Below are 16,476 nucleotides of genomic sequence, written 5' to 3'. Positions count from 1 at the left end.
ACTCTGCTGCCTGGAGCCACTGGAGGCAGTGCTAAGCTGCCATGCAAGATGCTGTAAGGAACGCCAGGGATGTATCCCACCACTGGAGACAGTGGAGAGGTGCAATCTGAGAGTTGCAAGAGTGGCAGTCTAGTTACCTAGCAGTGGAGGCAGTGGTGAGCTGCAAAGTGAGACAGTAAAGAAGAACTGTGTGGATTCTTGACACTGGAGAGAGTGGTCAGCTGTAGTGCAAAGGATGCCAGAACTTGTTGCAGTGCCATTTCCCGCCACAGGAGGCAGTGGTGAGCTCTAATGCGAGAGGCTGAAGAAGTTGCAATGCACTTTCAGGCCACTGGATGCAGCGGCGAGCTGCAGTGCAAGATGTTGGAAGAAATGGCAATGTCTGTATGAGATGCTGGAAGAAAGGCAGTGTCTGTTCCTGCCACTGGAAGCAGGGGTCAGCAGCAGTGTGAGGGAAGCTGGAAGGTTTTGTACTGCTCTTTACTCCCACTAAAGACAGTGTTGAGATGCAGTGTGGGACCAGGGATTGCATGGCTGTGCAGAGTGTCACCACCAGAGGCAGTGGTGAGCTGCAGTGTAAGATGCTGGAAGGAGGGGTAGTGTCCGTTCCCACCACTGGAGGTATGAGATCTCAATAGAAATCTCATGAGAGGGGCGCCTGGGTGGCTCAGTGGGTTAAAGCCTCTGCCTTCAGCTCAGGTCATGATCCCAGGGTCATGGGATTGAGCCCCGCATTGGGCTCTCTGCTCAGCGGGGAGCCTGCTTCCCCCTCTCTCTTTGCTTGCCTCTCTGCCTATTGGTGATTTCTGTCTGTCAAATAAATAAATAAAATCTTTAAAAAAAAAAAAAAAAAAAAAAGAAAAGAAAAAGAAATCTCATGAGAGCTCGGGCAGTTCTCATGGATTTTTACCCAAATATCGTGAGAACTCATTCCAAATATCATGAGATGAGAATTTACTCCAAATCTTGAGAAATCTCAATCCAAATCTCCAGAGATCTCAGTTCAAGTGTGGTGAGAACTCAAGCACTTCTCATGAGATTTCTATTCAAATCTCATGAGAACTTATTCCAAACCTCCTGAGATCTCAATCCATATCTTGTGGGATCTCAGTCCAAATCTCATGAGAATTCAGGCACTTCTCATGAGATTTTTACCCAAATATTGTGAGAACTCATTCCAAATATTTTGAGATATCAGGGAAATCTCATGAGATCTCAGTCCAAATCTCTGGAGATTTCAGTCCAAATCTCCTGAGAACTCAGGCAATTCTCACAAGATTTCTACCCAAATTTCACAATTTAGATAGAAATCTCATGAATGAGAACTCATTTCAAATATCATGAGAACTCAGGGAAATCACATGATCTCAATCAAATCTCATGAGATCACAGTCCATAGCTCATGATATCTCAGCTGAAATCTCAGGAGAATTCAGGCATATCCCACCAAATTTCTACCCAAATCTTGTGAGAACTCTTTTCATATATTGTGACATCTCAGGGATATCTCATGATCTATGTCCAAATCTTTGAGATTTCAGTCACATCCCATATGATCTCAGTCCAGATCTCAAAATATCTTGGTGTAAATCCCATGAGAATTTATTCCAAATCTTGAGAGATCTCAGTCCAAATTTCAAGAGATCTCATTCCAGGGGCGCCTGGGTGGCTCAGCAGGTTAAAGCCTCTGCCTTCGGCTCAGGTCATGATCCCAGGGTCCTTGGATCGAGCCCCGCATCGGGCTCTCTGCTCGGCAGGGAGCCTGCTTCCTCCTCTCTCTCTCTGCCTGCCTCTCTGCCTACTTGTGATCTCTGTCAAATTAAATAAAATCTTAAAAAAAAAAAAAAAAAGAGATCTCATTCCAAATATCCTAAGAGTTCAGGCAATTCTCACGAAATTTCTACCCAAATCTCAGAATCTCTTGAGAACTCATTTCAAGTATCATGAGAACTCAGCGAAATCACCGGTTGTCTACCCTACTGAATAGAATAGATACCAAATATCTATATATTTTAAATCTAGTAGGTATCTCTTTGTATCCATCTTTAGTTGCCTGATTGCTAGTGAAGTTGAATGTTTTCTCATGCTGGTCATTGAGTTTTCATTTATGTGAATGGTCTGATCATTTCCTTTTATTTTTATTTGTTTAGAGATTTTATTTCGGGGACCTGGGTGGCTCAGTTGTAAAGTGCCTGCCTTGGCTCAGGTCATAATCCCACGGTCCTAGGCACAAGTAGGGGAAGCAACAGGCAGAGAGTGAGAAGCAAGCTCCCCGCAGAGTGGGGAGCCTGATATAGGACTCAATCCCAGGCTCCCAGGATCGTGACCCCAGCCAAAGGCAGACACTCAACCGACTGAGCCACCCAAGCATCCTTATCATTTCCTTTTAAGTTTTTTTTTTTTAAAGTAAGTACTACTCCCAACACGGGGCTCTAACTCACTACACCAAGACCAAGAGTCACACATTCTACTGACTGAGCCAACTAGGCACCCCATCCTTTGCAAATTTTAAATGAATTGTTTCTCATTAATTTATATATATATATATATATATATATATATAAAAGATCTATCTAAAGAGATGTCTACCTGTATCTCTATCTATATAGACATATCTCAATCTCTCTATATACAATATATATATGTAACTGAATGCCATTATACCATAGTTATAGACATCTTGACCTGTCAAAAAGTGTTAATTTTATAAACAAGAAGTAGTTTAATGTTTGGATAATTTGACTTACTTGTCCCTAGTGTACTTTAACAAGTAAACATATATCATTATGGCTGAGTGTGAGGAAGAATAAACAAATTCTAGAGTGAATAATACCTGCTTCCTATCTTGAAGAATTTAACAAAAATCCAGAGTGCAAGTCAGACTCTGCCAAGTGTTCTTGGAGATACAACCAAATGCTGTGGGGCAAGGGCAGAGAACTTGGTTTGACTGGGGGAGAGGAGTTCGGCTCTAGGAAAGGAAGGTCAAATTCATAGGCTGTGCAGGATGACACAGGTAGATGGCCAGAAAAGGCTGTGAGAGGAGATGGTGCTGGACAGAGGGTGTTGGCTGGGACAGCAGGGTTGTCCTTCCAGTCTAGCTGGAATGTGGAGTCTGAGAAGAGAATAATGTTGGAAAGGTAGGTTGGGGTCAGTTTTCAAGATTGGGGTTGCTTATCTGAGGAATCATGGACCTATTCTGCAGGTTGGCTTGGCATTGATGGGGATAAACATATCATTATCCCTAATCTTAAAGCAAACATGTTTATGCTCACACAAAATGAAAAACAACAGACATTATTTTTTTTAATTTCATTTTTTTTCAAGTGTTTCAAAATTCATTGTTTATGCACCACACCTAGTGCTCCATGCAATACGTGCCCTCCGTAATATCCACCACCAGGCTCAACCCACCTCCCACCCCCCACCCCCAAAACCCTCAGGTTTTTTCTCAGAGTTCACAGTCTCTCATGGTTTGTTTCCCCCTCCAATTTCTTCCAACTCACTTCTCCTCTCCATCTCCCAATGTCTTCCATGTTATTCCTTATGCTCCACAAGTAAGTGAAACCGTATGATAATTGACTCTCTGCTTGACTTATTTCACTCAGCATAATCTCTCCTCCAGTCCCGTCCATGTTGATATAAAAGTTGGGTATTCATCCCTTCTGATGGAGGCATAATACTCCATTGTATATATGGACCATATCTTCTATATCCATTCATCCGTTGAAGGGCATCTTGGTTCTTTCCACAGTTTGGAGACTGTGGCCATTGCTTCTATGAACATTGGGGTACAGATGGCCCTTCTTTTCACTACATCTGTATCTTCGGGGTAAATACCCAGTAGTGCAATTGCAGGGTCATAGGGTAGCTCTACTTTTAAATTTTTTTTTTAAGATTTTATTTTTTTGACAGAGAGAGAGATCACAAGTAGGCAGAGAGGCAGGCAGAGAAAGAGGGGAAAGCAGGCTCCCCACTGAGAAGAGAGCCCGATGCAGGGCTCGATCCCAGGACCCTGAGACCACGACCCAAGCCAAAGGCAGAGCCTTCAACCCATTGAGCCACCCAGGTGCCCCCTATTTTTAATTTCTTAAGTAATCTCCACACTGTTTTCCAAAGTGGCTGAACCAACTTGCATTCCTACCAACAGTGTAAGAGCTTTCCCCTTTCTCCACATCTTCTTTAACACTTGTTATTTACTGTCTTGTTGATTTTGGCCATTCTGACTGGTGTAAGGTCGCATCTCAATGTGGTTTTGATTTGAATATCCCTGATGGCTAATGGTGATGAACATTTTTTCATGTGTCTGATAGCCATTTGTATGTCTTGATTGGAGAAATATCTGTTCATGTCGTCTGCCCATTTTTTGATGCAATTATCTGTTTTGTGTGTGTTGAGTTTGAGGAATTCTTTATAGATCTTAGATATCAGCCCTTTGTCTGTAGTATCATTTGTGACTATGACATTCTCGGATTCAGTAGGTTGCCTCTTTGTTTTGTTAACTGTTTCCTTTGCTGTGCAGAAGCTTTTGATCTTGATGAAATCCCAAAAGTTCACTTACACTTTTGTTTCCTTTGCCTTTGGAGATGTATCTTGAAGGAAGTTGAAGTTGCTGTGGCCAATGTCGAAGAGGTTACTGCCTATGTCCTCCTCTAGGATTCTGAAAAATTCCTGCCTAATGTTGAGGTCTTTTATCCATTTTGAGTTTATCTTTGTGTATGGTGTAAAAGAATGGTAGTTTCATTCTTCTACACATAGCTGCCCTTTTCCCCAGCACCATTTATTGAAGAAGCTGAAAAAAGACACTTTTAAAAGCATTAAGCAGGGGCACCTGGGTGGCTCAGCGGGTTAAAGCCTCTGCCTTCGGCCCAGGTCATGATCCCGGAGTCCTGGGATCAGGCCCCGCATCGGGCTCTCTGCTCAGTGCAGAGCCTGCTTCTCTCTCTCTCTCTCTCTCTGCCTGCCTCTCTGCCTACTTGTGTTCTCTGTCAAATAAATAAATAAAATCTTTTAAAATAAATAAATAAATAAAAGCATTAAGCAACATTCATTGTTTGCTCTGAAAGAACTTATATCTTCATTTATCTCTTGTGCCAGTATCATCAATCTCCCATTTCCCTTACTTACATGTTCCATCCCCTCAAGTAAAAATATGCACAGACTTTATCCAGCCCTTCCCAGCAATCCCCTTATCTTCAGAGCGGAGCCTTAACAGACAGACAATGAATTCTTTGGAACAGGTGAATGAATAGTTTAAAGTTTCTGCTGCTGCTTCTTTCTCACTGTAGAATCTCCTTTTAGCCATTTTTAATTTGTTATTTTCATCCTACATCTCTACTTAACTTGGAATCTCAAAAGTCACCAATAACCTCCTAAGAAAGAAACAAACAGCCTGTGATGTCTGAGAATGAATCTAAATCATATCTTTCTCCTGTTGGACATAGTGAGTTTCACAGAATACTCATTTTAGTCAAGATCAACATGCAGCACAGAATACCACACAACCCCCACTTGCTGAATGAATTATTGCTATTCTTTGCCAATGACTAGTAATTGGGGAGTGGGGGGGGGAGTTGCCCCCCCAGACATTTATTGTAATATCAAATCTGAAGATTGCCCTCTGCTTTTTGACAACACCAATCTAGAATCAACTTCTGCTTCCTTATACCTTCCCCCAAATTACCCAAGGAAACTCCATATTCTATAATGGGTTCTTTGTTAGAAAGAACTCTTACTGGGGCACCTGGATGGCTCTGTCAGTTTACCATCTGACTTTAGCTTGAGTCATGATCCCAGAGTCATGGGATGAAACCCCTGCATCTGGCTCCTTGCTCAGAGGGGAGTCTGCTTCTCCCTCTGACTCTGCCATACCTCCTGCTCATGCTCACTCACTTGTGTGCTCTCTCTCAAATAAATCTTAAAAAAAAAAAAATTTAAATTAAAAAAAATTAAGAACTCTATGTCCCTCTATATCCCATATATTTTACTGCAACAAGTAACAAACCCAGCTTGCTCAATGAGGGTCCCTTTGGTCTTTGGCTAGAGAACATTGGCACTTCTGTGAATTCCTGTAGCTTACCGTCTTTAGGCTCAGCGGCCTCTTGTGTATCATTCCCTTCTTTGAGCTCTTTCCTTGTGTCTTTACTCCTGTTCCATCTCTTTCCTTTGAGGTTTTGGCTCCTTATCCCCTTCAGTTTAGGCATTATTGACACTCCAGTCTCCTCTCTTTCTTAACACACTTTCTTGCCTTAATATTTATATATTTACGTGCACATGTATCTTTATGTACATACATACATACACACACACTGGTGCATTTAACTATGACATCCACGTATGCAATTTAAATCTGTCTCGCTAGTCCTGACTTTTCTCCTAAACTCCCATCTTTTTCATATCCAGATAAATACTGGGACCACAAATTCAAAATGTCCAGTACATAGCATCTGCCCCCTTTAAACAACTTTCTCCACCTGTTGGGATTTTATGAATGATCTGTTAATGACGTATTTCTCCCAGCCCCTCATGCTGTAAACTTCAGGGCTAGTTTTGACTCCTCCCTTTTTCAAGCCCTAAATTCAACCAGTTCATGAATCCTGTTGATTCTTCGGTTGAAGATTTTCTTGAATGTGTCCTTTCCCATTCCCACTGCCACCACCCCGATCCTGGCCCTTTGTTACCTCACACAGACGGTCTCAGCCTCATTGTGATCTCCCACCCTACTTTCTACTTTTTTCCTATTTCTACTTTAATCTTCCAAACCCACTTTGATAGCATTTCCTTTCACAATCTTTTAAAAATATTTTTATTTAATTAGACAGAGTACATGCACAAGAGTGAGAGAGAGAGCAGGAATAGGGGTATGGGCAAGGGGAGAAGAAGTAGGCTCCCTGCTAAGCAGGGAGCTGAAAGCCAAACTCCATCCTAGGACCCAGGGATCATGTCCTGGATCATATCCAACTGAGCCACCCAGGTGCCCCTCCTTTCACAATCTTTAATGACTCCTCATTGCAAATCTTTTCATCCATTTATCAAGGTCCTCTTCAAACAACACATTCTAATTTTGTCATCTTCCCCCACTCTCATTCATTCAGTAGTATGGGGCATTGCAGTAAACAGTGAAAATACATGGTCCAAAGATGCGTAGAGCCTGCTCCTTGTTTTTGAAAGGAGCAAAGGAACAGATACGTGGACAAAGATTTAATGGCAATGTACTAAGAGTTCATAGATAAGTTCTCTTATAGTTCAAGATTGTTTTAAGGAAACAAAACTACTAGTCACAGTCCTTAGTTAAACACTGGAAAGTCATGTAGCCTGTTTAAGTGAAATGAAATGTATCCTATGTAGGGTAGCTCACAGAATCTTTAATTAGAGGGCTGGCGATCCAGGGTCAGAGGCCGGGAAGCTAGAGCCATGATGGCCAGAATTATGACTCGGAAATGGGCCAGTAAGCTCACCATTGATGCTACTGGGTTCTAGCCACCATCGCTAGAAACTGACATGGTAGGAACTGGTACTACCACCAGGCTGCCCCTTGATGTTGTTGCCACAGCTGCCATCACCTGCTACTAGAATGGATTCTCTACCCCTATTTCTTTGCATCACTGGTTTCTGAGTAGTCAGGGGCAGGTATATCTGCTGGGTCAAATCTATGTCCTGTGCCTTCTCCCTAGCAGCAGGGGAGCCTGAGAAGCATGCACCTGGCATTTTTCAGGTTTACATGGAGATATATCTGGGCTTTGTTCTAAGATTTATTAAGGTTGGGAGTCCCCAAACTTAAGGAAATCTAGATGCTGAACAGCCATAAAAACAAATGTCTGCTGCTACAACTTACAGATAAAGAACTTAAAATGGAGGGCGGGTGGCTAAGTACCTGGGTCCTGACTGAGGTCATGACCTCAATGTGCTGGGATCAAGCCCTGCATCAGGCTCCCTGCTCAGTGGGGTGTCTGCTTCTCCTTTTCCCTCCACCCCACCCCCTTCTGATGTATGCATTCTCTCTCAAGTTCAATAAAATATTTTTTAAAAAACTTAAAAGAGGAACATTTCATAAAAATTTAGTCTAGATAGAATCCAGCCCTAGCATCCAACATTTTACCTTTTGACTTGCCCCAACACATTAAATAGCCCTTAAAACATACTACACAGAATACAGAAATGACTGCATACAGCCACTTACCTTTGAAACACTGACTCTGATCTTCATTTACGAACCAACATGCTGAAATATTTTACCAAAGGCAATGGCAATAAGAGTATTTCTTAGAGTCAGGCACAATGGAAACCACCTTCCATATCTACCTTGAATAGCTCTTCATCTACATCAAAAAGGTCAGATTCATGAAAAGTGAAAAATCTGTTGAAGACCTGAACATCCTGCCTACTAATTTTTCTAAAAAGATGGAAATCTTGGCCTTTTCTACTATTTAGTGTCAAAAATCACACAGTAACACTGACTTTGCCTTCTTGCAGCAGAAGTTGCTACATGATATACCAGGGACAGTAGTACTGTAAAACTCAACACTGAGAATATAAAACCGATTGATGTTAAATGTAAAATGACCAGGTGAACACGGACTGCAGACCTGCTATGTGACCACAGACTTAAAATGAGACAAGTTGTTATGGGAACATATAATACATAAAAATACTAAAGAAGTCTTCACAAAGCCAGGTTAAGGCAAGCCTTGTAAACTGAGCGGGTTGACAGGTGTCTAATTAAAGATGGACACAAACTCTTTACCACTCCTCCCACTGAGAGGTGAAGTCCAATTCACTCCCTCAAAACTCTGGGCTGGCCTTAGTGATCTGCTTGACCAATAGCCTGTGGCAGAGGCAATGTTCTAGAACTTCCGAGGTTAGATCATAAGGCTTGCAGCATCTGTCTGGGAATCTTGGAACAATTTCTGAAAGCCCTGAGATTCCGTGTGAGATACCTCAACTCTTCGATGGCTATGTTGGAAAATCTACCCGTGGGCACTCAGGTTCACAGTCCCAGCTAAGGCGAGCCTTCCAGTCAGTCATCCTTGTCTAACTGCCAGACATATGAACGACAGTTTCAGAATCTCTAGACCAGCCCATCTACAATTTGAATACCAACAAATGATCCTTATCAACAGCAACACAAGAGTCATCCTCGCAAGCTGAGTCTTGCCACAATTCCTGATCCACAAAACTGTGGTTAAAAAAAAAAAAGTTGCTATTTTAAGGCACTAAGTTTTCAGGAAGGTTGTAATGCAGCAACATATAATCGGACCATCACGTAAACAAATGGGGGAAGAACATTCTACACAAAACCAACACTCTCTCTAATGCTCCAAACTGAACTCTATTATTTCTCATATGTTCTTTGCCCAATTCTGCTTTACTATACCTTCCACATGTTCCAACCTCCTCCACAATCCCAAATTCCACACCGTATACAACTCTTTTTCTCATGCCCTTCAGTTTTCCCAGTGAAACGGCACTTTCTGTCTTTTAACTTGCATGTTTCCACGTAGTATAAATTAGTGCCCATTGTTCCAATTAATTCATAGTGTCCCCTTTCACTCCCAACTGTCCCATTCTAGGCAATAAATCATATGGTCACCTTGTGATGAACACAATGCTTTGAATGAGTTATTTGTGTAGAATTTTATCTCTTATTCTACAGTACATGATTACCTGAAACCCAGTATAGCTGATCCTCAACAATGTGGGGGTTAAAAGCACCAAAACCTCCACAACCGTAAAACACTGGTATAACTTCTGACTCCCCAAAAACTTAACAGCTAATAGTCTATGGTTGGCCAGAAGCCTTACCAATAACACAGTCGGTTAACACATTATTTTATGTTACATGTATTATATATTCTGCATTATTACAATAAAATAAGCTAGAGGGGCACCTGACTGGCTCAGTCAATAGAGCAGACCCTGTGACTCTTGATCTTGGGGTCATGAATTCAAGCCCCACATGGGCATAGAGCTCACTGAAAAAAAACAAAAACAAAAACAAAAAAAAAAAAACACACAATAAACTAGAGAAAAGAAAATGGCATTAAGAAAATCAGAAGGTTGGGGCGGGGGGTGTCCAGGTGGTTCAGCTGGTTAAGCATCTGCCTTTAGCTCAGGCTGTGGTCCTGGGATCAAGCTCCGTATCAGGCTCCCTGCTCAGTGGGAAGTCTGCTTCTCTCTCCCACTCCCCACTGTTTGTGCTCTCTCTCAAAGAGATAAATAAAAATCTTTAAAAAAAAAAAAAAGGAGGAATGTCAGAAAGAAAATACCATAAAATATCTACCTCTCAGAGGACCCACACAATCAAAACCCATGTTGTTCAAGGGTCAACTGTATACTGTGTCTTTCTTGCAACTTCCACTCTAATGAGCGGACCTACAATGTGCCAGATAGTTTACAAGGTGCTGCTTTGTATATCTTTACGTTGCTCAGTGCTTTGTGTAATACAGACTGTGCTGCCAGATCGCTTCACAGGTTAGACCCGTTTGGGAACTGATGAGAATGAAGACTGCAACCTGGAAAAGGTTACATGCATGTTGGTTTACAGCGGACACAGAGAAAAAGCAGGGCAATGGACACCTAAGAAAAAAATACATGATGTTAGAGTGGCTCTAACTAGTAGCATCTCCCCTGTTCCTTACAAAGTTACACCTAAAGTCTGGGCCCTATGCAGAGTAAGACACAAACCGGGTTGGCAGAGAACCGTGGTCTACCACCTTTTAGGTGACAAAGAGATGGGGAGTAGTTTTATCAGTCCATGTTTGGGTTTTTAGACCCCAATTTCTTGCTGCAACAATTACATAACCTAGTTACTAACATAGTATTTTTCTTCTGATGATTTTGGACCTACTCAGTAAGTCAGCAACCTGGACATGGCTAACCAGAAAGACATTCAGTTAAAGCTTCAAGAAAGAACTCAGTAGCACTATGTTACTAATAAAAACCATGGAAAACTTGAACTAGTTTACCTAGTTGGTGAAAGCTAATGGAAATAAAATGCTGAAAACCTAAGTGATTTCTAGATTGTTCATCCAACTCAACCATTAACTTTGCTAACTGTTTCTTTTATACCTCTGCTCTCTTTTTTTATTTTTTTTAAAAATTTTATTTATTTATTTGACAGAGAGGTATCACAAGCAGATGGAGAGTCAGGCAGAGAGGGAGAGAGAGGGAAGAGGGAAGCAGGCTCCCTGCTGAGCTGAGAGCCCGACGCGGGACTCGATCCGAGGACCCCGAGATCATGACCCGAGCCGAAGGCAGCGGCTTAACCCACTGAGCCACCCAGGCGCCCTATACCTCTGCTCTTAATCTATAAAAATCTCCGCCCTGCCCCACATAAGGCCTTAAGCCTACTAAAGGTAGCTCACTGTTAGCATGTAATCCCCAATGTGAAATAGTCTTAGAAAATTATTTCTTAGGTATAAATTCCTAGTAACAAATTTTGTTAGAAGAAAAGTCTATGATTTTATTTTCAGTTTTTTGAAAATAGTTTTCAGGGAAAAAAAATGATAGAACACAGAAAAAAACTTGAAATCTCTCATTGAACTATGAACTCAGCAGAGGAAGAGACTTTGAATTCCTCTCCTTCTGAAAGAAGAAATCACTTCCAAAATGTCCCTTGCTCATGTAAATCTTTCCCAAGTTCGATGTACTTCATCTCATAAAAGGAACATGATTTTTTTTTTATCATTTAAAATGAAAGAAATAAAATAGGGAAGATGGGTCTCTCGTGTTATACATTTTTAGAGAATGGTTACATCTTTAAAGCAGCTTTGTAATACTCAGAGCTGCGTCTTCATCTATTAAAAACTGGCAAGTTGTATTCGTTCAAGTACCTTAATTCACGGTACTTCATATAGTTTTATAGATGGAAGGAGGCCCAAACAGAAACAAAACAGAACAAAACAAAACAAAACAAAAACAGCTAGCACAGAGCTGTAAACAAAAAATAAAACAACTTTAAAATATTGATTACTATGAGGTGGAATCAAATGAAAATTAACCCTGGATGACAAAACAAATCTCTAATTACATAAATAAGTCCTATTATGTGCTGAAAATTTCCACTATCAGAATTTCCCGGTTACAGTAAGGAAATACGTAAAAGGGGAACGTAAGTAAACATGGTAATTTGGTTCTTTTCAGGTCTACTGGTCCAACTGCCAGCCACGTTGAGTGTCCGGGTTTTCAACGAAGTGTGACCAGTTCTTCTGAAGAGGTCGGGTGAATAGCAACCGTGTTGTCAAAGTCAGCTTTTGTTGCCCCCATTTTAACCGCAACAGCAAAACCTTGCAGCATTTCATCACACCCGATTCCTTGCATATGGATCCCAACCACCTGGAGCAAAAAAGAAAAACGCTTTAAGTAAAATTTTTACTAGGTAGATTAATACATTTTTTTTAAAAGATTTTATTTATTTTATTTGACAGACAGAAATCACAAGCAGGCAGAGAGGCAGGCAGAGAGAGAGGGAGGAGGAAGCAGGCTCCCCATGGAGCAGAGAGCCCGATGCGGGGCTCGATCCCAGGACCCTGGGATCATGACCTGAGCCGAAGGCAGAGGCTTTAACCCACATTTTTTACTTGTCATGCGAGATACGTGATATTTTAAAACCTCTAAGACACCTGAGTCTCCTATCTGGACATGGAAGGACACAGGGTACTATGCAGTCCTGCACCCATGTCCCTCCCCAGCAACCCCCCACAGCCCTTACCGCTCAGGCCCCTCCGGCTTTCCTTCTGTCCAGAGTGTTCACTGTGCGCTCTCCTTTGCACAAGCTGTTCCCTCTGTCCGGACAATTTTTCCTTCCCTTTTGAGTTAAGCCCATTCATTCCTCTGATAGCTCCAGTCGCCTTCCCAACCAAGTCAAACTGTCTATCATGTGATCTCTAGTACCACTCTCTCTCTTTCATGACTCTCCCCCTACAATGTTCTATTTCTCTGGGGACTAGAAAATTACAGCCCATCTTCCCTGCAGATTTTAGTCTCTACACAGAGGGGACCTGCCTACATTTGCTTCCACTCTCTCCACAGGACCATGCACAAGATCGCCCTCACGAGGCCCTTCGTCCATACACACTGCATGACCACACGGAGGACCATTAAGAGGTATCTGTTTCACATAGCATTTTCCAGTTGTTTCTCAATCATTTTAAAACCGTGTTAATAGTTAATGTTCCCCTCCAGCAAATATTCTTACCAAAGTGAGAAAGTATAAAATTTAGCTATAAAAATACTTTGGTTAAAAATAAATCAAGAATAGGGGTGCCTGGGTGGCTCAATGGGTTGAAGCCTATGCCTTCGGCTCAGGTCATGATCCCAGGGTTCTGGGATCGAGCCCCGCATCAGGCTCTCTGCTCAGCAAGGAGCCGGCTTCCTCCTCTCTCTCTCTCTCCTGCCTCTCTGCCTTCTGTAATCTCTGTCAAATAAATAAATAAAATCTTTAAAAATAAATGAATAAATAATATACTACTGAGGCGCACCTGGGTGGCTCAGTTATTAAGCATCTGCCTTCAGCTCAGGTCATGATCCCAGGACCCCAGGATCAAGCCCTCCATTAGGCTCCCTGCTTAGGGCGAGCCTGCTTCTCTCTTTCCCTCTGCCTACTGTTCCCTTGGCTGTTCTCTGTCTCTCTGTCAAATAAATAAATCTTTTAAAAAAGAAAGAAAAAAACATACTACTGAATTCTATACTTACCATGATTAGGATGGTAAATTTTATGTTCTGTTTTTTTACAATTAAAAAAAGCATATCTCAATTTACATCAAAAAAGTCCCAAACCATACATACATAACACAGCCAGATTTTTCTTATATATTGTGATCTAAACTGAATTTACAAAGAGCTTTTGGGGATGGCACGGACTTTACAGGATTCCTCTCCACATCCCAGTTCTTAGTCTTTGGTAGTCTGTCAAGTAATGTTTATCAAATGAATGAATGATAAAAGGCATGAAGAAATAACCGATTAAGAGAAAAGAAGAGACCTCACTGATCCAATATATGAACATCTTAGACTATTCAGAAACATTCAGGGCCAGAAAACAGCAACTTCTGTTTTGCTGCCCACTTTACTAATCTTCTTTGCTCTGATTCTCTGCTTCTGTCAATCTTCAGTGACACTGATTTCTATAATACAAGGATTATGTCTTCTGGCTTTTGGTTTACAGGGTCACTGAATCACATACAGACTACGTTCTTTTTGACAAAAGAAACCGGAAACGACACCTGAATCTTTAACTAAGCCGCTGTCCCTTCACAGAGCCATGTTCCCAGGGCATTCTGCCATGTCCCGCTGTAATATTTAATTCAATTTGTAAAAAAGCCCCATGGGGGGCGCCTGGGCAGCTCAGGTCATGATCCTAAGGTCCTGGGATCCAGCCAGGGTCAGGCTCCCTACTCAGCAGGAAGCCTGCTTCTCCCTCACCCACTCCCCCTGCTTGTGTTCCCTCTCTCACAGTCTCTCTCTGTCAGATTAATTAATTAACTAATTAATTTTATAAGCCCCAAAGGTTGACTAATACCCAAACAAACCTATTATAAAAATTATTTTTTTAAAAAAATCTGTTCAAATTCAAACCTGTTCAAAATCTAAATTACAATGAGATATCACTTTGTATCCAGTGGGATGATTCCAACTAAAGACAAGTAACAAGTCGCAAGGGGCTGGGGGCACCAGAACCCTCACACAGGGCTGAAGCCACTCTGGAAAACAGTCAGACAGTTCCTCAAAACATTAAACCAAAACTAGGTAAGTGGTATCCCAGAAAATTTTATTGAATAAGCGCTCTCTTCTTCCCTGATTGGCTATGTTAAATCTAAATTTATCTTCCGATAAGTTCTTATACTTACCAGTATTTCTAAGGGGTCTATCTATTCTAATCTATAGGTCCATGACAGTGAGCTTTTCTGTGGTTTTCAAACTTTCCTTCCTATGTTTTAAAAGCATAAATATATGGAACCTTCTTTTTTATTTTTAAAAGTTTTTATTTGTTCATTTGAGAGAGACAGAGAGAGCACAAGCAGGGGGAGAGGCAGAAGGGGAGGGAGAAGCGGGCTCCCCACTGAGCAGGGAGCCGGAAGTGGGCCTCGATCCCAGGACCCCAGGATCATGACCTGAGCCAAAGGCAGACGCTTAACTGAATGAGCCACCCAGGTGCCCCTGGAACCTTCTTTCTTAAAGAAATATTACAAAGAACCCCAGTATATGTAGGCAGATAAAAGTAGGACTGCACCAGCTGAAACAGAGGAGGCTTAACTCTTTACTTGGTCTCCCCTCTCCCGATCCTGCCAAATACCCCCATCCTTGCCAAGTGTGAAGACATTCTTTAGCTTACTACATTTTTCCCATACCTTTTCCTCTGCAGTGGCACAAACCATTTTCATCACACATTTTGTTTTCCTTTTGGTAACCGCATGATACATTGGGGTAAAGGTGGTTGAATAGGTCTTCACATTTTCTTTTCCATATTTATAGATGGCCTCATCTATAATGCACAGGGGAGGAAAAGCATCTGTCAAAAACCTAAATAATTTCACTGAGCTGTTGAAGAGAGAGATGACCAGAAATATATAATCTGAGTAAAATCATGAGAAAATATCAAAGAAAACTACAAAAAGGGACATTCTGTAACATAAATGCTAATGTCATGAGAGACAAAGGAAAAGCTAAGGAATTTCTCTCTTTTTTTTTTTTTAAATATTTTATTTATTTATTTGACAGAGAGAGAGAGATCACAAGTAGGCAGAGAGGTAGGCAGAGAGAGGAAGGGAAGCAGGCTCCCTGCTGAGCAGAGAGCCAGATGCGGGGCTTGATCCCAGGACCCTGGGATCATGACCTGAGCTGAAGGCAGAGGCTTTAACCCACTGAGCCACCCAGGCGCCCCAGAATTTCTGTCTCTTGATTAAAGGAGACCAAAGGGGTAAGAAAACAAATACAATGCATCACATCCTGGACTGAATACTGACATTCGGGGAAAAAGTGTTAAAAATGACATTGTTTAAGGGGCAGCTGGCTGGCTCAGTTGGTTGAACATATGACTCTTGATGTGGAGGTTTTGAGTTTGAGCCTCATGTTGGCTACAGAGATTACTTTAAAAAGAAAAAAAAAACCTAAAGAATAAAAAAAGAAAGAAAAAAATGCAATATGTAAAATGCAAAAATGCATTTTTGCAATGCAAATGCAAAATGCAAAAATTATAAAAATGCAATGCAAAAAATTAGCAATATATGAGTAAGATCTAAAGTCTGCATAATATTATATGAATTTATTTCTTTTTTATTACCTTTTTTGTAAACTGGAGCATTATGACATAATATTGTTAGTTTCAGGCATGCAACATACTGATTCAACAATTATAAACATGACAAAATGCTCACCATGATTAAGTGTAGTCACCATCTGTCAGCATACAAAGTTATTTTAATATGAATAGCTATATTCCCTGTGCTGTGTTTTTCATTCCCATGACTTGTTTATTTTATG

General features: G+C 41.3%; 1 protein-coding gene across 2 annotated transcripts in view; it reads right to left on the bottom strand.

Annotated features, from left to right (window-relative positions):
• Positions 1 to 11,042: 11,042 nt before the first annotated feature.
• GSR (glutathione-disulfide reductase) overlaps positions 11,043 to 16,476 on the bottom strand; it is a 47,271-nt gene continuing 41,837 nt past the window's right edge. The window contains exons 12-14 of one of the 2 annotated variants that reach the window (XR_004282354.1): positions 15,345 to 15,478; positions 11,290 to 12,330; positions 11,043 to 11,064 (exon numbers count right to left, since the gene is read on the bottom strand). Coding sequence is in view for 1 of the 2 variants with exons in the window: in XM_032329406.1 (XP_032185297.1) it covers positions 12,181 to 12,330; positions 15,345 to 15,478 (284 nt within the window). In the remaining variant the exon portion in view is untranslated. Of the gene's footprint in view, positions 11,065 to 11,284; positions 12,331 to 15,344; positions 15,479 to 16,476 lie in introns of those variants that run through there. The other variant, XM_032329406.1, reaches the window with a different exon arrangement.

This window comes from Mustela erminea, chromosome 21, assembly GCF_009829155.1.
Source record: "Mustela erminea isolate mMusErm1 chromosome 21, mMusErm1.Pri, whole genome shotgun sequence".
NCBI classification, from domain to species: Eukaryota; Metazoa; Chordata; class Mammalia; order Carnivora; family Mustelidae; genus Mustela; species Mustela erminea.
Note: the sequence above shows the minus strand (reverse complement) of the source record. Positions and strands in the feature narration are given on the sequence as shown.